This window comes from Tursiops truncatus, chromosome 1, assembly GCF_011762595.2.
Source record: "Tursiops truncatus isolate mTurTru1 chromosome 1, mTurTru1.mat.Y, whole genome shotgun sequence".
Classification (NCBI taxonomy): domain Eukaryota; kingdom Metazoa; phylum Chordata; class Mammalia; order Artiodactyla; family Delphinidae; genus Tursiops; species Tursiops truncatus.
Genome location: NC_047034.1, coordinates 59,271,479 through 59,293,966, shown reverse-complemented (window position 1 = coordinate 59,293,966; position 22,488 = coordinate 59,271,479). Strand labels below are relative to the sequence as shown.

Genomic DNA, 22,488 nt, shown 5'->3' with positions numbered 1-22,488 from the left:
GGTGTAGAACTCAGTTCTCTGGACTCTTGAACCAAAGCTTTCTTAAGCACCTTCTGCAGGGCGGGTCAGATCCCCCACTTTCCTGAACAGTCCCAAAGTCCACACCATTTTTGACTCCTGGCCACATCTGACTCCACTGGCTGACCCCTCTCTTCTGGCTGCCACCCTCAGTCCTAGCTCCCAGCAGAAGTCCCCACTGGCTACTCCCACCGCCCAGAATGCCCCTGAGCCCAATCAGATGCTGACTGCTGTCACGTTGTCCACTGCATTTTGTTGCCGTGGTTGCCTTGCTTGGTCGATTTGTTTGTTGGCATCACATGGCTGCAAATGCCAGATGCCCAGAATAAGTCTTCTAAGTGATTTCACCTCTTACTGCAATGAGTTCTTTGCAATATTTATTTAGCCTCCCTATCTGCTTCTTCAGAATTAAAGCAAAACAAAGGGATGTTCTTATAAATACAAACCAAATACCTTCATGCATGTAGGCAAACACATGGCTGAACGTTGTTTGAGCTGCTGTTTAGTTCCTCCATTAGCCAGATGGCCTAAGACCTTTTCCACCCTCTCCTCAGTGCCCAAAGCCAAATTGGGGGAAGGAGTAGCCTGTCTTGAGATCCCAGGAAGTTAGCACAGCATGTACCCAATTTCTTGCAGTTTTGGAGTTGGAAAGGACTACAGGAGGCCAGCTAATGCAATCCCCTGCTCTCAGGTGAATAATGTGTTGCAGAATACAGGGCAGCCCATTGTTGCTGTTAATATAAAACCCCTTTGGGGACAAACATTTCATAATCTTCCTGGAAAATACACAGAGACTCAAAACTAGCCATTTTAGAGCCCAAGACAGGATTTCTGAAAATGAGCCTGGCCCCTCCACCTGTCCACATGTCCACAAACCTCACTGGACAGGTGCCTCATCAGACCTCCAGTCCTGTAGCCTTAGCCCCACCTGTAATTACAATAACTTCTGGGCTCATGCTGCAGAAATGGGGCACATGGCTAGAATCATACCCACCAGATGGGTGGAGCAGGAAATAAGCAAAAGGTACAAAGAACACAGAACTAGGCAATAGAATGGGGAAGGCCACATAGTCAGTGGCAGTGTTCACACCAGATCTTATTAAAAATCTGAGACTTTTCCTTTACATCAGGTTTGCCTCCTAGTATCAATTATTATAGGGTTACAGAGCTGAATAAGACACCACCCCTGTGCTCCAAGGTTCATAATGAAGCAACTTTGGGAGTTCAGGAAGAGGTTGCATGAAAATGAATGTTAAAATGCCTCAGAGTTCACATAAAACAAATATGTTATGAGATACACTGGGGTTGACAAAGGTAATATTTTAAGTGTACCAGGCTTAAACATAAATCAACTATCAAGGTTTACTTCTAACTTATGAGGTTGAATCAGGAAATCACTACAAAATTAATCAGCTCCAAGGATTTTGGTCACAGTCTTCTCCTCTTCAAAAATGAGCACAGGGAACTCTACCTAATAAACTGTGGTACCCTAAATGGGAGGCAAGTCCAAAAGGGAGGGGCTATCTGTATGTGTATGGCTGATTCATTTAGTTGTGCAGTGGAGGCTAACGCAACATTGTAAAGCAACCATACTCCAATAAGAATTAATTTTAAAAAATGATTGATGCCTCGGTATCACCTAAAACGGCAGTCCCCAACCATTTTGGCACCAGGGACCGGTTTTGTGGAAGACAGTTTTTCCACGGACCAGGGCAGGGGATGGTTTGGGGATGATTCAAGCGCATTACATTTATTGTGCACTTTATTTCTATTATTATTACACTGTAATATATACTGAAATAATTATACAACTCACCATAATGCAGAATCAGTGGGAGCCCTGAGCTTGTTTTCCTGCAACTAGATGGTCCCATCTGGGGGTGTTGGGAGACAGTGACACCTGAAGTGTGCTGCTTATGTCCGGTCTACTTTGTAAGATGCAGCTTAATTGTACTTGCCACTCGCTGATAGGGTTTTGATATGAGTCTGCAGGAAATTGATTTATTATGGTCTCTGGGCTGTCAGACCTCTCTGCTAATGATAATCGGTATTTGCAGCCACTCCCCAGCGCTAGCATCATCGCCTCAGCTCCACCTCAGATCATCAGGCATTAGAGTCTCATAAGCAGCGCGCAACCTAGATCCCTCGCTGCGCAGTTCACAGTAGGGTTCGCGCTCCTATGAGAATCTAATGATCTGACAGGAGGCGGAACTCAGGCGGTAATGTGAGCAATGGGGAGCGGCTGTAAATACAGATGAAACTTCTCTGGCTCCCTGCTCACCTCTTGCTGTGCAGCCCGGTTCCTAACAGGCCACAGACTGGTACCAGTCTGTGGCCTGGGGGTTGGGGACACCTGACCTAAAAGGCAGTCTGCAGGCTGGCACTGGTCCTTCTATCCCTTACTGCACTCAGCACAATGGCCGGCACAGCACATTCAAATTCAGTGAACTTGGCAAAAGTCACAAAAAGGAGAGCTCTGAATCTCTGCCCAATTCCTCTTTTCCCAGGCCTAATGAATATGTTTCCCAGCTCGTCTTCCCTTTACCCACTCACAACTTAATTTAATTAAATAGTTCTTAAATATCTACTGGACATACTAAGCTTGAAGCTGGATCTATAAAAATGAATAGACTACAGAGTCTGTAGAGGACAGGAGATCCTTTAATTTCCTGACCAAAATGACAAACTTAATTTTATTAGTAATCTTATTAATAAAAGCTTACTCACCTGGTCCCTTGCCAGGCTCCCCACCCAGCCCCCCATGAAGGTTAGTATCTCTTCCACCTCAGGCTGATCCAACCCAGCTTTGAATCACATCACTTCCTGTTTCTTCTGAGTCTGGCTCCATCAGTTATTCTCCCTCAGATGTTTTTATCCTCTCCTTTTCTATTGGATTCTTCCCTTGAGCACTTAGATATTTTAAGTCACTGTCCTTTTTGAAATAAAACTCTTAAAATATCCTTAAACCCCTCATTCCCTCCCAGAACTACCCTATTTCTCCTCCCATTTGGAGCCAAGTTTCAGGAAAGAGTTATCGATGTAAGTTCCTCCTACTTACATTTCCTCACCTTCCATTCACTTCCATTCCATCTCCGTTAGCAGGGGAAGTGGCACCAGGGAAACAAGGTAAAGAGAGAGTTTCAAGAAGGGGGAGCATTACATGTCCTAGTAATATCAAGTGGGAAAATAACTGGAAAGAAAGCATTGGTCTGGCATCTAAGAGGTCATGGGGCCCCTTTTAGGAGAGTAATTTGATATGATAGAGAATGAAATGTACCAATCACACAGGAAATTGGTAGTGAAGGAAAGGGGAGAAAAGGCAGACAGAGTCAAGGGGAGACTTTTTTTTGAGACCGGATTTTAATTTGAACATAAGTTGTGTTCTGTTTTATTGTTGAGGATTTTTGACGGAAGGGAAGTCTCCATTTAAGGAAAGATTGAAGATAAAGGGAGATCTGAGGAGGAGGCAGAACAAGATGGAATGAATAAAAGAGATAGAAGGACGAGTCTGGGGAAGATGACAGGTCTTCACCTGGTTGGGGGGAAGGATGAGTTGAATTACTGACTAGGGGACCTAACTGGAGGAAGTTCTCTCTTAACGGCCTTTATCAGTTCTGTGACCTATGTTACCATATTTACCATATTTACGATCCCAGAAACCCATTCAGCCTACTTTCCTTAATTAAAAAAGAGGTGAGAAAAACAAGAGATTTTTTCCTCTAAAAATTATAGCTGTTATATACATCACACTAAATAAAACAGAAGAGATGGGAAAGATAGATGCAAAAGAATCAGCCATATACAGTTCCTTTAAATGAGTCTTGGGACCCAGCAAATCATCATTTGCTAAGGCTCATCTGTGCTCATTAAACTAGACCATAAGCTCCAGGAAGGCAGGTGATGTGTCTCTCTTGTCCAGCGTGGCATCCATAGTGCCTAGTTCAATTGAGCACCCACAGCAGGTGTTCAATAATCGTTTGTTAGATGAGTGAATACAAATTCAAACACTTAGAAGTTTAGTTTAGTTTTTTTTTAATCACAGTCAAAAACAGCTGGCTTCATGGGCATGAGACCCATGAAATTGGACAGGGCCCCATGCTCAGAGGGGCCCCTAGTCTGGCTTAATGCTTTGCTTTTCTCAATTCTCAGTACTATGAATAAGAGCTCTACCAATTACCTAGCCAAAATAACAGAAACACACATTTCTGTAAAAGATCACTAAGTGAATATTTTAGATATATATGAATATCAAATTATCCATAGAGCTTTATCTTTAAAATTGAAAAATATATTTCAGGCTTACCTGAAGTTGTGGATCGTGGTTTTTCTTTCTGAAAATATGCTTCATACTCTCTGTAGACAGTTTTCTTAAAGGAGGTTGCAGAAGTATTCGAACTGGAAATAAAATAAATTTGAAAGGCTTACCTGACATCTACTTCGCACATTACAACAAAATATATCTCTCATGTCCTCAGACTTTTACTAGAAATAACAGTATTTTTAACTGCAGTTCAGAAGCCCAAGGTCTTATAAATATGAACAGTAAGCAAAGTTAATAAAATAATTATTGGTGTCTTCAAGAATATTCTGTTGTGATAACCATTCTTTCACAAATTTAGTCTGCCCTAACCAATCCTGTTACTCAGAATCAATTTTCTAAAATAGAACCCAAGATGATAGTGTGAACCCAAACTTTAGGCTTAGATTTTAAATGATTAAAGACATGACCAAATCCTTTATGAATAAATATGTGAGCTGTTTTTCAACTCATCAATCAAATACAGTCTTATGTGACTGGGGAACATTGTAAGGAACTATTGATTTGGTGGACTCTATTTCTCGCTGAGAAGTTGAAGATAGCTAATGGAGTCAAGACCCTGAGATTCATATAGGAAACAAACAAATGAAAAAACTAAGTCTCAGGAAGTTTAAGTAACTTGCCCAAGGAGAATCAGTTGATAATGGCAAAGCCAGGATTCAAAAACCATTGTACAGTCATCCCTTGGTATCTGTGGGAGGTTGGTTCAGGATGACCCCGGAGCCAAAATCTGTAGATGTTCAAGTCCCTTATATAAAACAGACTAGTACAGTTATCCCCCTGTATCTGTGGGTTCCATATCCACAGGTACCAAGGGATGACTGTTTTCATGGTTAAAAATTCAGAGAGAGGGCAGCAGGGAAAGAACTGGGATACTTTCCCATCTTTTTCTTCAGTGTCTCTAAAGATGGGCACATGATTCCTATCCTTGTCTTAAGCTCAAAGATGAAGGAAAGATAATTAGGGGAAATTTCTTACCAATGTCTAAACCAGTTGCCCATATTGGCTTTGTTATGCTTCCTAATCCAGAAAGTGGTCCCACTATAACTAGGGTGTAACAGAGAGGGATACTAATCACATTTGCCATGATGTCTATGTAGCACAGAAGCTAAGAGAACTGGTTGTAGATTCAGAGTGTCTGGGTTTGAATCCTGTGTCTACCCCTTGTTAACTATATAACCTTGAAAAGTTTATTTAATCAATTTGTGCCTCTGTTTCTATCATTGTGAGCTGGGACTAATAGTAAAATCTCCCTCACAGAACTGTTACAAGTTTTAAATAAGTTAATACCTACAAAAGGTTTAGAGCTGGCACATTGTAAATATTCAATGCGTGTTAGCTAGTAGTATTTTAAAAATATAATGATAATTGGATTTGAGCTTTTAGGTTTTCCTGGAGAGCAGAAAAATCTGTAATTATAGTCATTCTCTTAATTTTAAAATGTAAGATACAAGAACTGTGTTAATATTTGGAAACAGGATTAAAGGAGGCATGAGTAAGTATTTTTGGAATGGCTAGCTATTGAAGGTGGTGGGTTCTCAGTCACTGGAAGCATTCAAGTAGAAACTAGACAACTATTTGCTAGGGGTATTGGTGCTTTGGGTGTGGGGAAAAGTAAGAAGTTAAAACATGAAAGTTGAAAATGAATTAAACAACCTCATAGAGTTTTTAGAGCCCAAGAACCCTAGGATTCTGTATGTTAGTTTGTGTCCCTAATGTGAAGGTCCATTTTTATTTATCTGTGGTGGTAATTTTGTGTGTTTAGTTTTATGTACAGTTGAAACGTAGCTCCCGTCCCTAACCTTAGATCTTTAAATACAGGAGTATAGGTGACAGTAAAAAATCTTTACTAAGAAAAATTAGTCTTTTATGTGGAGTAATTTTAATAGAGGTGTGTTTCCTAATATGTTTCCCTGTGTATATTATGTGTGCATACTGAGGTATATTTATTTTAATTTGAACAATTGAATTGCTATTGGAAAATAATTTGTCTGAAAGTTAAAGATGACATGAATTCAAACAATATGCATGATGAATTTTCCATTTATGAGGACTATTTAAGGATGATTTATTCATAATAAAATCATATAAAGCTAGAACACGAGAAAAAATACATATGTATTTTTTTCAATATCTGTTACTATATACATGTGATTGAACATGTTTCCTTAGGGAAATTTTCAAAACCATTCACTTCAGCCCCAGAGCAAGAATGAAAGATATATTTCACCTCTAAAAGGCACTGTCCTGCCAATATTACATGAAATAAGGAAAGATCTTTGCTTTGTGCTAAAATACACTTTAGCAAAGGATGGAGTTGTCTATGTTGATTTCTTTCTAGTGAGTATCATTAGCTCTAGATGTAGGACAATTTAGAACAAGTTCTTAGTTTAAGCAGCCAGATACAAGGTTAGACTTTTCACATAAAAGTACTAGAAAGAAATGACATGATTTGAGGTTCAAAAATATGGACAGTTGGTCTGGATTATCACTGTATGGTTTTGACTCAGTAATTGATACCAGAGGAACACCTCTTCCCAGAATTCTGGAAACTCAGCCACAGAGAGGATAGGATGACCAATCATGGCTTCCTATGTGAATTCACCATATGAATCAGGGTTTTGCCCTATGTGATTCTGCCTCCAAAATTCTGCTTGTTATTCTTGTTGTTAATTACAGAAGAAAGAACAAACTCCAAAGCATAAGCACAGTGTGACACAGGAAAGCCAGCAACCAAGTTAGTGTTCTACCCAAGAGCAGGACAATTAATGTTGGAAAGACTGCTACTTCCTTTGGGGTTTCAGTCAGCAGCAGTTCTCTAAGGGTGTGGGTGTGACCTAGATTATCACCTTGAAATACAATATTTTAAATGTATTTAAATGTACAATATTTAAATAAGAAGTCCCTCCATTTTTGTACAAAAAAAAAAGGGGGACTTCTTATTATTACAAGACCAAGATGCAATGCCCTCCAAAATAACCCAATTACAAAGAAAAGGTTTTGAAAGGGTAATGTTATACACTAAAAGGCTTAAAACATTACAATATCTTCTTGGCAGATTGCTTTGGTTTCGAAACTGTAAAAGAGGAACACATCGTTCACAATTGCTTAAACTGTGATGCTAAGTTACAAAAAAACTTAAGTCACACTAAGAGGTTTACCATGAAAAGAAATAAAAACATAACGAACTGGAAATATTGAGTAGAACCTATGATTTGTTTAATTTCTGTGGAGTCTTATTTTTAACCTTTCAATTAGGAAAAATAGTTTGCAACTCGAATAGAGTTTTATTATTTAACCCCCCTCTAAGTCACATATGCCTTTTAATAGTGACTCTATCAAAATAGCCAGAGTAGACCATATCCCAGGGAGTGATTAAGAATGGGAGAAAAATGAAGAGTCACACGAAGCAGAAAAAAGGTACAAGAACAACAATGTTGCATTTTTATGAACTGATGATGTTTTGAAAGTCATTTATAAGAAAAGAACAAAATTATAGCAGTTGTTATCGAATAACCTGCTTATAATAAAGTATACAGTGTACATCTTTAGTTTTAGAAGATGAAGTTATGTGGACATGGAATAAATAATATGTAGCTAGAAGTTTAATAAAATACTAGACTACTAAAAATCTGGAACAGGAGTGAAGAGGTAGGTACCTGGTGCTTTTGAATCAATCAATATATTAAATCAACTATCAATCATACTAACAAAACTGTATTAACAGCAAACTTGAAACAGCATCTAGCCAAACACTATTTTCTATATCCTCAGAATGATAAACTTGTATTACTGGAGGCAAAATGGGCATCCACCAAGCTTATTTTATTCATTATGCTATTCTATTCATTGTATTTACCTACCTGAAGTAAAAAAAAAAAAAGCAGTGCAATTGCAAAGGGAATGCTCTCTAAAAGAAATAGATTGTCCTCCCTGGAAAAGCCCACCGGTCGCCATGCCTGCCTTACCTAAGGTATGTGGACTCGGGGCGATAGTTCCAGCTGATGCTCTGAGCAGCCACGTAGAACTGCCTTAGCCGCGCTGCTTCAGCCCCTAGGCTCCCCCAGCCTGCCCAGCTGGAGCCCAGGACCACGAGGACCCAGAGGCAAGGGCAAGCTGGGAACATGGTTCCTTTCCTGCCTCTGCCTCAGCCGATTGCGCCCGGCTTGGCCGGGCTTGGCCGCTGTTGGGACTGCAGTGAGCGCCGCGCGGCTGCGGGTGGCAGTGTCCTCCTCCTGTACAGCTCCCCCAGGCGTCGCGGCAGCTGCAGCCCACGCTGTCCCCACCTCCTGGGGCCTTTCCAGGCTGGGGTTGACTAGGTCACTGCTCCAGATGACAGGAGGTATTAGGGAGAGCAACCAGGTTAGTGACTGTTTTACTACCAGTGGAGAAAGGGCAGCAATCAGCGGCTCTAGCAGGCAGGGCAGTGCTCAGGGATTCATGAGACGGGGCAACACTGTCCCCGCCCCCCCAGCTTCCATCTGCTGACCCCACGGCTCAGTAGCCCCTCATCAGACCCCGCCGCCATAAACACTGCCTGGGGCAGAGTTCACACTTACCAGGAGCTCTGCAATTCCCAGGGCAGTGGGACCCAAATCCCTTCACCACACTGCTCTCCTTCTGATCTGAGGAAGAGGGCCCTATGCCCTGTTACTGGGCACAGAAATATTGTATTTTCAGGTGGTGAAGAAGCAAGGGGATGGTCACGTGAATGGGGCCTGCTGGCCTGGCCCATTTTACTGACTTCTACCCATGCACAGTTCTGTCTTTTAAAAAATATATATGTATATTGAAATATAGTTGATTCAATGTTGTGTTAGTTTCAGGTATACAGCAAAGTGATTCATATATATGAATATATATATATGAATATATATATATATACAAATTATTTTTAGATTATTTTCCACTATAGGTTATTATAAAATATTGAGTAGAGTTCCCTGTGCTATACAGTAGGTCCTTGTCGTTTACCTATTTTATATATAGTAGTGTGTATATGTTAATCCCAAACTCCTAATTGATTGCTCCCCCCTTTCCCCTTTGGTAACCATAAGTTTGTTTTCTATGTCTGTGAGTCTATTTCTGTTCTGTAAGTAAGTTCCTTTGTATCATTTTTTTAGATTCCACATATAAGCAATATATGATATTTGTCTTTCTCTGTTGCCCAGTTCTGTCTTGATAAGGGCCTGTGGCCACCTAGGCAGTGACAGAGGAGAGGGCTTAAAGAGCTTCACTGAGAGAATCAGACCAGATTTCAATCCCACTTACTAGCTGTGTTCTCTTGGATACGTTACACAACCTCTCTGGAGCTCAATTCTGACACCTGCAAAACAGGGATGATAATAATAGTTTTTTCAGATCGGGTGGTTGGGAGGATAAAAGAACACTGTGAAGTATATAATTCCTAGCAGTTGGAAAGCACACAGCACGTGTTGATTACTATGATTATATTTTTCCTGCCTCCAGGGCCCTTTATGTATCTCGGAGGATCTTGCTATTTCACGTGGCCTTAAGATATGATTTTGCTATTTATAGAGAATCTGAAAATTATCTTGTCTGAAGCATCATTATGACTTATCCCGGGTCCCCTGAATCTACATGCCTCCAAGCTTCTATGATTTGTCTCAACAGATTCAATAAATTGTAATGTAGCACCTCACATGAGATCTCTATGATGTCTTCAGTCTCCTCAACATAAGGTCTCCGTCTTTGCTTCTTGGCCGATGTTATTTGATCAACTCAGACTGTCCACTCCCTAAAGTCCAATCAGAGTTCTATCTCCTTGATTCTGGGCCAACTTGACTTCTCCATTTTATGAATTCCTACCACATGCTTCAAATAACATACTGATGTTGACTACTCTCTATCACTTTGTATTGGTGTCTATTGTGTCCCCAACTAGATGATAAGCTATTCAAGAACAGGAACGGTGAATGCCTTATCCTTCTGTATCTATAGTATCAGTGGTTCGCAAAGCTGATAAACCATCAGAATTCCCTGGGACGATTTTACAAAAGGCAGATTCTGACTCAGGAGACAGGGTGATAATCATCATCCTATAACACAGAGCCTAGTGATTGGCATAAAGTAAGCAGTCAGAGATGCTATGTACAGTATAGGAGTGAAACTTTTTAAAAGCAATGTGTCCCTAAATCCCAAGGTTACTACCAAAATTTTTTTTAACATCTTTATTGGAGTATAATTGCTTTACAATGGTGTGCTAGTTTCTGCTTTACAACAAAATGAATCAGTTATATATATACATATGTTCCTATATCTCTTCCCTCTTGCATCTCCCTCCCTCCCCCCCTCCCTATCCCACCCCTCCAGGCGGTCACAAAGCACCGAGCTGATCTCCCTGTGCTATGCGGCTGCTTCCCACTAGCTATCTACCGTACGTTTGGTAGTGTATATATGTCCATGCCTCTCTCGCGCTTTGTCACAGTTTACCCTTCCCCCTCCCCATATCCTCAAGTCCATTCTCTAGTAGGTCTGTGTCTTTATTCCTGTTTTACCCCTAGGTTCTTCATGACATTTTTTTTCTTAAATTCCATATATATGTGTTAGCATACGGTATTTGTCTCTCTCTTTCTGACTTACTTCACTCTGTATGACAGACTCTAGGCCTATCCACCTCATTACACATAGCTCATTTTCGTTTCTTTTTATGGCGAGTAATATTCCATTGTATATATGTGCCACATCTTCTTTATCCATTCATCTGATGATGGACACTTAGGTTGTTTCCATCTCCGGGCTATTGTAAATAGAGCTGCAATGAACATTTTGGTACATGACTCTTTTTGAATTATGGTTTTCTCAGGGTATATGCCCAGTAGTGGGACTGCTGGGTCGTATGGTAGTTCTATTTGTAGTTTTTTAAGGAACCTCCATACTGTTCTCCATGGTGGCTGTACCAATTCACATTCCCACCAGCAGTGCAAGAGGGTTCCCTTTTCTCCACACCCTCTCCAGCATTTATTGTTTCTAGATTTTTTGATGATGGCCATTCTGACTGGTGCGAGATGATATCTCATTGTAGTTTTGATTTGCATTTCCCTAATGATTAATGATGTTGAGCATTCTTTCACGTGTTTGTTGGCAGTCTGTATGACTACCAAAATTCTTGCAAAATCTTGTAACCTTTAGTTAGACTTTCATCATTTTTATTTGCATGTTTTATTTGCATTTTATTTGCATGTTTACTTAGTCTGTGTGACATGTTCATTGCCTCACATTTCACAGAGAGGACAACTATATTGTTTGGCTCTATAATTTTTGTATCAGTTTCAGACAACTACTGTGTAGCTTTCAATAACCTATTTATTAAGCACGTGAATTAAAGAACGTGTAAAACACACTCAGGTGATGAAGACATTTTTCTGCTTCTCTGATTTTCTTGTGTGTTTATGGTGGTGGTAAGATACATATGTGCTCACTGAAGGGTTGAGCTTGTCATTGGGACTACTGTGATTGTGCATTACATTCATGTATGAAAAGTGACGGACACAGATCTTATTCAACAAAATGTCAAATAATAGAACATGGCATTTGGGGGAATCCTTTTAATTAGACATTCGAGTATTGGTCTTTGGGTCGTCTGGGGGAGAATGACTGGTGGAGGGAAGGTCTACAGTGACATGTATCTTCCTGTCTCGATCCTTAGTCTTCTGCAGCCTCTGGTGCCATCCAGAGGCTCCTCTTGAAGCCTCGCAGCAGAGGTCTAAAAGCCTTCACAAACAGCAAGCAGTGAAGACCCAGGAAATCCTACAGAAATTCCCTCAAGTCAGAGAGGCCTCCTGCCTTCCAGCAAAGTAGAGGATGATTTCCTCCAATCCAAAAATAAAGAGGCATTCTTATTTTTCTGCAGTCTGGTCTTCTGGTGAGTCAGATGCTCCAGGCTCTAGTTAATTAGTATCTCAAGAGACAGTGGGGGCAAAGCCCACAGACGACGGCAGAAACATTCAGTCCCAGCTTCTGAGGCTTGTGTTGGAGGAAGAGGAACTGGAGCAGGAAGGGGTGGTGGGTGGAGAGTTGGGGCTTGTGATACAGTCCTTCTGCTCTCGTCCACAGCTAATCTAAAGGAAATTCCATGCCCTTTATTCACAAGTATTTACAGAAAACTGCGGCAACTAAGCTACAGTTATAGCCAAGTCTGTCGGGAAGGCTGATGTTCAAAATTAGGATTCTGTGGAGGTTCAGTGAGGTGACCAAGAGAAGGACGGGTCTCTGAAAATGAGACAAAAAATTAAAATAATTATATTTTCCCAAAAAAGATAAAAGAAAGCTCTCATCCTATGTACCCCCTAAGGCTTAGTATAATCTTTTTCTAGATTCCAGATATTCTGCCATCTAGGCTACTTCTCTTAGGAAACTCAATCATTCACTGAGCTTTTTGGGAGAGAGACGTTATCATATGACTTTTGTTTTCCTAGCAGGTCACATAGGGAATTGGCTCCATAAAGTCTGTAACATTTTTTCTAGCACTCGTGACTTCTGGTGATCCAGCAAAGCTGCAGTATCAGTACCACCTAGCAGCCAGTAATTGAATGTCATACATCCTGACATAGGTTCTGTCTAATTAGAACATTTCTATCCTGGAGGAAATGGAAATCTTCTTATGATCTCACTTTCTATTGTCGCTCTACTGCTATACCTGTCCCCTACTGCCAACACAATTTCCTGCATGGTTTGAACATTTAATACATGGTTAAAATGTGACTCATGATTATATAAAGAAAAGTCAAGCTTTATAGTCTTCCTTTTTCCCCTACTGTTCTATTTTCTTCAAAAATACTTTCGTAGATAACTTACCTTAAGGGCTTGGGTCAAATGCAGCATTTGTAAAAACTCCGTATGTTCCTAGGTGGCTAAAGAAGAGAAACACAAGGATGACCTGCCATATTATGCTTCGTCCTTGACCCCAGTCCTGCACATAGTTCCTGCAGAGACCATGGATTACCATCCCACCCCTGGAATTCTCTGCTTTTAGTGGGAAAGAGGAATAAAACCAAAGAGATTTTCAAGATCCCACTTAACAGCTCTGGGTAATTTGTGCTGCACTTTATACCCATGTTATTGTTGATGCTTTGGGTACTGAATACTTGCTGTGCCCCTACTGCAGCTTCTTGGTGAATTATAAAATTCCAGCCTTGATACTTGATCACGTGGCAATAGTTTTCAAAGAATGATAGTACTGCTCCCTATAGGCATTTTTTGATTTTCCTAATGATCGAGACTTACTATTGACATTTAAGCAGGGGCCATGGGTGCTGGATGTCCTAATATGCTTGGGGCGCAAAAGAATTCTCTTACACACTCCACATAACTTTAGAATAGCTACTCAACGTTCATGGAGGTGAAAAATCCCTGAGCCTGCAACTTAACTGCTTTACATATAAATATTAAATTTTTTGTGCATCTTTTAAAGTGTAATTGCCATGTGAATTAAGGGAAGATAATAACAGGTTTTCCAACTCTTTACCAGAGTTGTTCCTCATTTAAAAAAATCAGGTTGGTGTTGGCAATGGTTCTGATATTGCTTGAATCACTAACAGAATATTCCTCTCAGTTGACCTTTATGCTGTTGCCTTCATAGTGATTCTATTTGAATGAAGGTACAAGCATCTGACGACCCCATAGCATCTGCTAGTGTAGTGCCTCAGCTCTAGCATTTTATTTCCAAGTCACTTTCCCTTGTATTGCTCCTTTATATTATCATTAGGGCACCTATTGATTTTTTTAAAACACTATGAAGGGCTTCCCTCGTGGCGCAGTTGTTGAGAGTCCGCCTGCCGATGCAGGGGACGCGGGTTCGTGCCCTGGCCCGGGAAGATCCCACATGCCGCAGAGCGGCTGGGCCTGTGAGCCATGGCCGCTGAGCCTGCGTGTCCAGAGCCTGTGCTCCACAACGGGAGAGGCCACAGCGGTGAGAGGCCCGCATACCGTAAAAAACAAAAATTATGTATTGCTAGGACATATTATCTGTATATTTTCAGAACTAGTCAAGGGGACATTGCCAAAGATTTGTTTCAAAAAGAGGTCATCTGTATAATCATTCTGACATACTACAGTGAATTAAAAAGTCAAACTAGAAAAACTTAATCATAAAACATTTCCATCTTACCTTTGAGGGTTCAAGGGGCTTTTTCCTTCATCTGAAATAAGCAAGAAGGCACAGAAGATTGGTTTCAGAGTAAAAAATGAGATGAGGGAGAAAGGTCATCAGTGATAGGGATTATTGGGGAGAGTCAGCAGACTGATTTCCAGATGGGCTCATTATAAGAGACGTGTAGGGAACATCCCCTCCCTAAGAGGTGGGACCTGTTTTAGGCTAAATTGAACGTTCAACGATATGTAACTCCAGAGCGCGCTCATCTTTCTCCTCTTCCCTTTCAGTAACAACCTCTCCTCCTACCTCTGGTCCCTTCCTTCATCTTCTTCGCTACTCTTGGTTGTTGTTGAGACCATTGGTTCTCGAAACTCATTTCTTTGGCACTGGAGGCCCTCTATCCTTGCATCCTTTGTCACACTCCCTCAGTCATTATTTGGGCAAGCTAAGCGAGTAAGCAAATCCAACCCAACATAACAGTGGATGTTTTTCTCCCCGGATCACATATGTGATTGGAGGCCTCCTGTCTTAATCCAAGCAATGGACTCTGATAGTGGAAACTTTAAACATGGCAGCAGGTCTGTCAATCATCCCATGGGTAGATATAAAAGGAAAAGCATCTCATGCCTAAATACATTTAGAAAATATTAAGTGACATGAAGATGAACAAGTATATTTATTTATTACAGGGCATGACTGAGCCTTCAGTGTAATAATGAATGTGCACTTTGAATTTGCAGGGGAGGGACACAGTATGCAGCATTTTCCTAGTATTTGACCATAGAATCCTAGAAAGTTTAAAATCAAATTGGGACAGTTCAAGGGAAAATTCCTCCTCTCCACAAATGAATTTATTTATTATAAAGATATTGGAGGATGGGTGGCTGCTGGTCCCTCTCCACGGTTCAGAGGGTTCCCTGGAAATGTCTCAAAACTAAAGAAAGAGCTTGGGGAAAATGCAGGAATAGGGTGATTCCTACATGGTAATGGAGATGAGGATTCAGGTCTTAGGAGCTCTCACCTCTGCCTTCTGGATTTGGTTAACCAAGCACAGATGTTGCATGGAGGGACTGGTTGTAGCTTTTTGGTCTTTAAGTAGTGTTATTGTTTGTCTATTGTCCTATTTACTCACTCACAGAAGAGTATATGAGGGAACATTAGAAAACCAGCCCAATGTGATGGTGGCTTTGTGAAGGGAGAGAGCATGAGAATAGGAAACAAGGGGTTCTTCCTCTGAGCAGTTAAAAATAGGTAGGGTGGGAGGGAGGGAGACACAAGAGGGAAGAGATATGGGGATATATGTATATGTATAACTGATTCACTTTATTATAAAGCAGAAACTAACACACCATTCTAAAGCAGTTATACTCCAGTAAAGATGTTAAAAAAAAATAGGTGTGGAAATCTCAATTCCATGAGAATGCTGGCAGGTACTTTTAACATAGCCACTTTCTGTTCCTGGATTTGAGCATCCCTGACCCCTCTGATACCCCCACTTACTTTCCATGAGGAAAGATGAAGAGACCCATTAGCTTATTAGAAGAGGATTGGCTTATTATTGGCTTCTCTTGTTGCGGAGCACAGGCTCTAGGCATGCGGGCTTCAGTAGTTGTGGCATATGGGTTCAGTAGTGTGGCGTGCGGGCTCTAGAGCACATGCTCAGTAGTTGTGGTGCATGGGCTTAGTTGCTCCGCGTCATGGGGATCTTCCCGGACCAGTACTCGAACCTGTGTCCCCTGCACTGGCAGGCGGATTCTTAACCACTGTATCACCAGGGAAGCCCCTTGTTTTCTTTTAATGCAAATGTTTTCAGACATGAACTACTGAAGTTGTCGTTTCACTGCCCTGCCCCAAATCACATGAAAGAAGAAAATAAGGAGAATATTCTTTCCTATTTACCTTTTTGTCTGCAACGCTTTCTTAGCAGAGCCAGGAGTAGCCCACCCGTCACTAAACCTGTTGTAGAAGCCACTGCTCCACCAAAATAAGTCAAGGCTTCCTGGATAGTCAATGGCCCCGCTGCAAAATAAACACATGCACGCGTGCAAGACATAAGAAGGGTATTGTGCAGAAGACCATCATTCCCCCAGGAGGTCCCCAAGAACTCTAAGATGTGAGATCAAGTAAGTCATCAAAGGTCCTGGCAGTGCTAACAACCCGGCACAAAAACATCTGGAAGTCATAAACCACTGCAACAGAATGGGATGCACGCAGGGCCTGATTTTCTTCCTAATGCTTAAATATCAAACGTAATTTCCAAAGGAGTCAGGGTAAGGACTCAATAAAAGGAATTAGATGATTAAATGGTAGACACAATAAATGGAAGTTTGGATAAACAAAGTAAACTTTGGGTAATTGCGGGGGGGGGGGGAATTGAACATTTTTATGGGATGAAAAGTAGTTACAACAAGCTGCTAGAGAAAAGAAATGAAAAAAAGGGAGGGGGATGACATAAACCTTACAAACAGATGGAGCTTAATTAAGGAAGATATACTGTATTTTTGGAGGTATATGTTAAACAAAGATCTTCTGAGATAATAAATCAGGATTCTGCACTAAATAACCTTCAGTTTAAAACATTTTGAAACTTCAAGAGGTACTACACACAGATTATAAAGAAATGAGGGCATTCATTTCACAAACTGGAGCTTTGAAAAAGGAGTGGTGACTGTTTACACAGAGTCACTGAATTTGATTCCCACTGCTCTGCATGAGGTACAGAGATGCTGTCTGATTCATTGTGAAACAATTATTAAATGCAGGGGAAAACCCAGTGATGGAAAAAGCAACCACTGTCAGAAATACTCAGAGGAGAAACACTGATTTCATTATTTTCCATATCAAAGCGACTTCCTAACCCAGATGAGAAATAAACCTTGGCACGCTGGCACGATAGCTGACCACTGGCCATTCTCTTGGCACACTGTTCTCGCTGAGCCACTAAGTAAACGGCCCTCTGGGCAATGGAAGCTGCAGGTGGATCCATAGCTGAAATTTCCCCAAGGGTTGGAGCAGTTCATCACGATTGGCTCAGTCACGTGTAGCTTGGAGCATTTGACAGCTGCAGAAAAAAAGAAGGCAGGAAAAACAAACATATAGAATGATAGCCAAAGAACTAGGATGGGCACATAGTGGCAATTCAATAAATACCTGCCAGTGGATTGGTCGATCTTACCTACCAAAATACTATTTACAAAATTTTGCTTCTCAAGAATACTGTTGTCCTAAATGTCATTATTACTACCATTGACAATAAGCTGGCATGTCAGCACATATTTCTTAAAATAACAAGTGTTCAGCATAGCTGGCCTCTGGACGATTGAAAGAGGTAGAGACTTCCATACTCGTTAAACTATTTGTCAGGGAATTTCAGGCTATTCTCCTAAATTTGTGGATAGAAAACTAAATATAAGTCAAATTTAACTCAACTCAGGAGACTGAATTTAACTCAGGCAAATGTTATTGAGCAACAGTGACATTTGCAAAGCACTGTGCTGTGCTTCCTAGGGAATACAGTGATGAAGGAGACACAGTGCTTCGTGCAGAGGGCGATAGGTCTTCAAGAGGTATCAGTCATGATTTATCTTTTTATTTAGCTTCCAATTATGAAAATACGGAATATTGACACTGCCACATCATTAACAGAATTGTAACTTATATTTCACGATTCAGATAGCTGGTCTCGTGTTCAGCGTGTGTATTGTTCTAACACGTTTTGGACATTTACATATGTTTCGTCCTTTAGGTCTTTGAGTACCAGGGCACTACCTCGTGACATAAGGAAGGGGAAAAGTTGGTATGCTTCTTGCACATTGCTTCTAATTGGGATTGGTGTGGATTTCATGGAGGAGTTGACACTTGAAGGGGTCATTGGGGTTGGATGGGATTTCGACAGGCATGTACAGTGACTAGCTTGCTGGAAGAGAGCATCAGAACTGCCTGTTCCTTTTCACATTACCTCTGCATGCTGGAGCTCCTGCTGTCCATTGTCCAGAAGGTCTGCATCGGAGAGCACTGTCTCCCATGAGTGTGAATCCAGCTTTGCATGCAAAGTGGCAAGTGGTATTCAAACCAAAGTTTCCCAGACGATGCTGACAGGACATTGTTCCTTGCTTTGGAGTGACGAGGGATGGGCATTGCACCTCTACAGTAGGAGCTGATACTATGTCTGTTGTGAGAAAATGTTTCAATTTAGAGCTCCCAATTAGAAGGAGCACAACAGAGTTAAGACTGACACGGGGGGCTTCCCTGGTGGGGCAGTGGTTGAGAGTCCACCTGCCGATGCAGGGGACACGGGTTCGTGCCCTGGTCCGGGAAGATCCCACATGCCGCGGAGCGGCTGGGCCCGTGAGCCATGGCCGCTGAGCCTGCACGTCCAGAGCCTGTGCTCCACAACGGGAGAGGCCACAACAGTGAGAGGCCCGCGTACCACCAAAAAAAAAAAAAAAAAAGACTGACCTGGAATAACTGCCTTCCACTCCTTTCATAATCAGGGAGGTTCTAGCAATAGCTCCTTAAGGAAGTTAAGGAAAACTATTAAAATCAGGTATGGAAAACCAGATGAGAAAAATGATCTAAAATTGTCCTTGGAGAGATGATTCTCCTGGCCAGAAGAAGAAATTGGAGGTGGGGGGGGGGGGGTGGCATCAATGTTACTGATACTAAAAACAAAACAAAACAAAGGCAGAATAATTGGTGCAGAAATATAAGAATTCAGTAGAAAGAGAAATCTGTATAGGCCAATTGCTTGCTCAGTGCTGCTTTATTTTTGGGGTACGCAGGCCTCTCACTGTTGTGGCCTCTCCCGTTGCGCGGGCTCAGCGGCCATGGCTCACGGGCCCAGCCACTCTGCGGCATGTGGGATCCTCCCGGACCGGGGCACGAACCCGCGTGCCCTGCATCGGCAGGCTGACTCCCAACCACGGCGCCACCAGGGAAGCCCATCAGTGCTGCTTTATTGGGAGGTGGTATTGTCTTCTGGCCAAAGGCCAGCATGAAATGTGAGGCGTGGATATTGCCACTGGCTGTCACTAACTTGCCACGTGGCAGAGAGATGGCAGTTGACCCCTCTCCACTTCAGTTCCTTGATCTGAAACACTGGACCGGTGACCACACCCCTAGTGCTCTCTCCTGGCGATGAAGCAATGGAAACCATTCAATCAACTCAACAAAGCTCTTTGAGACAAAGAGGCCACAATTACGAAAGATAATCCGTGCTTAAGAATCGGTGTTATCTTTTATTCACAAATGTGAAAAAGTCCTGTCACTCCTTATACATTTTTAAATCCAGGCTGTGTTTCCTAGACCCCAGTAGAAAACCCACTTCATGACAAGAAGTGGAGCTTTCACAATAATAATGATATCATGTGTACCTGTCATATACTAAGAGTGTATATAAGTGTTTGTTATTTTTGTTGAGGAAATTTCCAGAAGAAGAGCTGTCCCGGCAAGTGTATCCTGTTTTACCGTCACAGGTCGGTCGGGGTGCTGTCCATCTTCCAGAAGCTGTGCATTCAACATGGCTGGACCCCTCCAGCTTAAAGCCCTCGTTACAGGAGAAATGGCAGGTGGAGCCAGCAGTGAATTCTCCGTGAGAGTCAGGACAATCCAGGCTTCCCCGCTCTGGGGCAGACAGTTCTGGACACTTGATGGCTGGAGAAGCAAATCAAGATTGTCACAATCTCCAAATTGATTTGGAAGCCCTGTTTTGCACCAAATTTATTCATTTTCAACAAATATTAACTACTTATTGAGCTCCCACTGTGTCAGGTGTTTTGCTAGGTAGCAGGCGTTTCACAATGAGCACAGGAGGTCGTGAAGTACAAAGGGCAGGGGGAGGGACGGTGGGCTTGCAGAGAGGAGTATAGGAAGAAGTCAAGGACTTAGGCAGTCATCCTCAAGAATTCACAATTTCCTCCTCTTCTCTCTACACCTGCTGCTTTAGAGACCTCAGAGCCTCCCCCCAGCTCTCACTGTCCTATCTGTATAAATGCAGTCCAAGTTTTCACTTCTGTCCTTCCTCCTGCCTGAGGCTACTTCCGGTTAGATATCCTGCTGTCTCCACAAATTCAACACGTCTAAACCTGCAATGATCATCTTGGGTCCTAAACTACTGTTTCTTCCATTTGGATCCCCAGGCTTTTTTTTTTTTTTTTTTTTTTTAACAACAGTTTCATGGCACAGGAAAGCTCAAAACCTCCTGGTGAAGCTAGATTAGTTCCTGGGAAGTCCCTGAACTGACCTCATGTGTTCTTGCCTCTGGTTCTTGGCTCGCACTGCCCTAAATTTCTTTCAATTTTTACTGAATAAAATCCCACCCATCCTCTAGGATCCAAATGAACACAGCCTCTCTTAAGCCTCTGCTGATCACTGCATCCTGAAGTCTTCTCCTCTGAACGCATCAGTTTTTTCTTTGAACTCATATGCTGTCATATCACATGTCATCTCTTCCCTCTTCTCCTGGATAGAAAGCCCCTAAAACCCAAGAACCATAAATCTTTGTGTCTCCCACAATTCACACTGCAGCATCTCAAGAGGTGGTGCTCAACCACCATATGCCAAGTGGATGTGGAATTTTTAATTTACTATTTCCCCAAAAAACTGTTTTGATAAGTTATTGCAGTTATCTATTTCTCTTAGGATCATGTCTTTCTCCCCACGAAGGTCTCTGACATAAGACTGTTATTTATCAACAAATATTGGATTATTGACAAACTGAGGGACTATTCTTTCTTTAAATCCAAGACTATCTGAAAGCAATGCCTTGGTCAGATAAGGCTCATTTTGCTTAGCTATTTTGCTTTTAAAAAAAAAATCTCTTGAAGTCCTATGTAATGCCTCATGGAAAAGTGAAGTATTGGCTTTTACGTATTGGCCCACGTGCTTTTTGGTGGCAGGCTATTCACTGAAGGATTGTGGATCCTTACTGTGTGAACCCATTCAGACAGCCAAAGTAACAGACTGAATTTCAGTTTAGAACTCTCAAATTTTTGAGTAATTAATAAATCCATACCTCTCAGATCAATTCCACTTATCAAACATTTATTAAACATATCTCTTGGTGTAAGTCATAGACATTAAATCATTTATGAACATTTTCACTAAAATAACTTTTTCAATATCTCCAAGAATTTCATATTTAAACCCAAGAAAATACATAATGTCAATTGCATGAGAGCAGGGACCTTGTCAGCTCTTTTCAACACTGTATCCCAGGCAACAGCGCCTGGCTTAAAGTAGGGGGTCCGAAAATATTTGTCAAATGAACGAATAAGTTAGCGCAATTTAATTTGGACTCATGCTAACAAGTATTTTTACATGGTGTGAAAAGAAACAAGAGGAGTTACTATTTTAAAAAATGGATTTAAGTGACCCCTAGGATACAGAGAGAATTACTACAGCATTAAATCTACTTGGAGGACATTGCTTTGGTCTCAATCTTTTTCTGACAAGGTTATAGATATAGCCTTTTGTAGCTAGGAAAGTCTCTCATCCTTCTTCTGTAAACATGAACCTTGTTGAATCTAAGGACTAACTTGTGTAAGGAAGCATGTTTTCCTGTCTGAGGGGCAGCTTTGGTGAGGTTCATGGAAGCCTAGCCCAGAACGGGCAAGTGGTGGGCACTCAGCAAACATGGGCTGAATTAAATTTGTGGAGCTGTCAAGGAAGTTGTTGGAGTGAAGGGGCCTACTGCGGATGTAGAGGAAGAGATTTTTACTAAGGAATGACCTCTGTGGCTAACTTTAAAAAGTAGTCATACTCTTGAGCCTCCTCTAAAATTCTACCAAAACCTGAGTCATTACAAGAAGAATAGAAAATGGATAAGGGTTGCTTTTATCACCATACTTAATGCTCTGTATTTGTGGACTTAAAGGCCGTGCTGCCTACTGGAAAGGTCTTCGTTGATATTTTTCTGTAATCCATGAAGTAGCTGTACATGATTGCCTGTGACTTCATGAACTATTGGGATCATCAGCACTCTATTATTATCTTATGACATATTTAGTTAATTCTCTGTTTCTTTGTATTATCTCTTTTT

At 41.5% G+C, this 22,488-nt stretch overlaps 2 protein-coding genes across 4 annotated transcripts in view; both read right to left on the bottom strand.

The window, feature by feature from the left end:
• Positions 1-8,494, bottom strand: part of F5 (coagulation factor V) — an 84,146-nt gene extending 75,652 nt beyond the window's left edge. The window contains exons 1-2 of the mRNA XM_019918728.3: positions 8,305-8,494; positions 4,322-4,413 (exon numbers count right to left, since the gene is read on the bottom strand). Coding sequence (XP_019774287.2) covers positions 4,322-4,413; positions 8,305-8,462 — 250 coding nt within the window. The 5' untranslated portion in view covers positions 8,463-8,494. The remainder of the gene's footprint in view (positions 1-4,321; positions 4,414-8,304) is intronic.
• A 3,150-nt stretch (positions 8,495-11,644) lies between these two features.
• Positions 11,645-22,488, bottom strand: part of SELP (selectin P) — a 42,477-nt gene continuing 31,633 nt past the window's right edge. For all 3 annotated transcript variants that reach the window (XM_073804652.1, XM_019918675.3, XM_033855326.2), the window contains 7 exons: positions 19,917-20,102; positions 18,409-18,618; positions 17,326-17,511; positions 16,350-16,469; positions 14,466-14,496; positions 13,154-13,209; positions 11,645-12,568 (listed from right to left, as the gene is read on the bottom strand). In XM_073804652.1, the coding sequence (XP_073660753.1) occupies positions 13,155-13,209; positions 14,466-14,496; positions 16,350-16,469; positions 17,326-17,511; positions 18,409-18,618; positions 19,917-20,102 (788 nt within the window). In that variant the 3' untranslated portion in view covers positions 11,645-12,568; position 13,154. The remainder of the gene's footprint in view (positions 12,569-13,153; positions 13,210-14,465; positions 14,497-16,349; positions 16,470-17,325; positions 17,512-18,408; positions 18,619-19,916; positions 20,103-22,488) is intronic.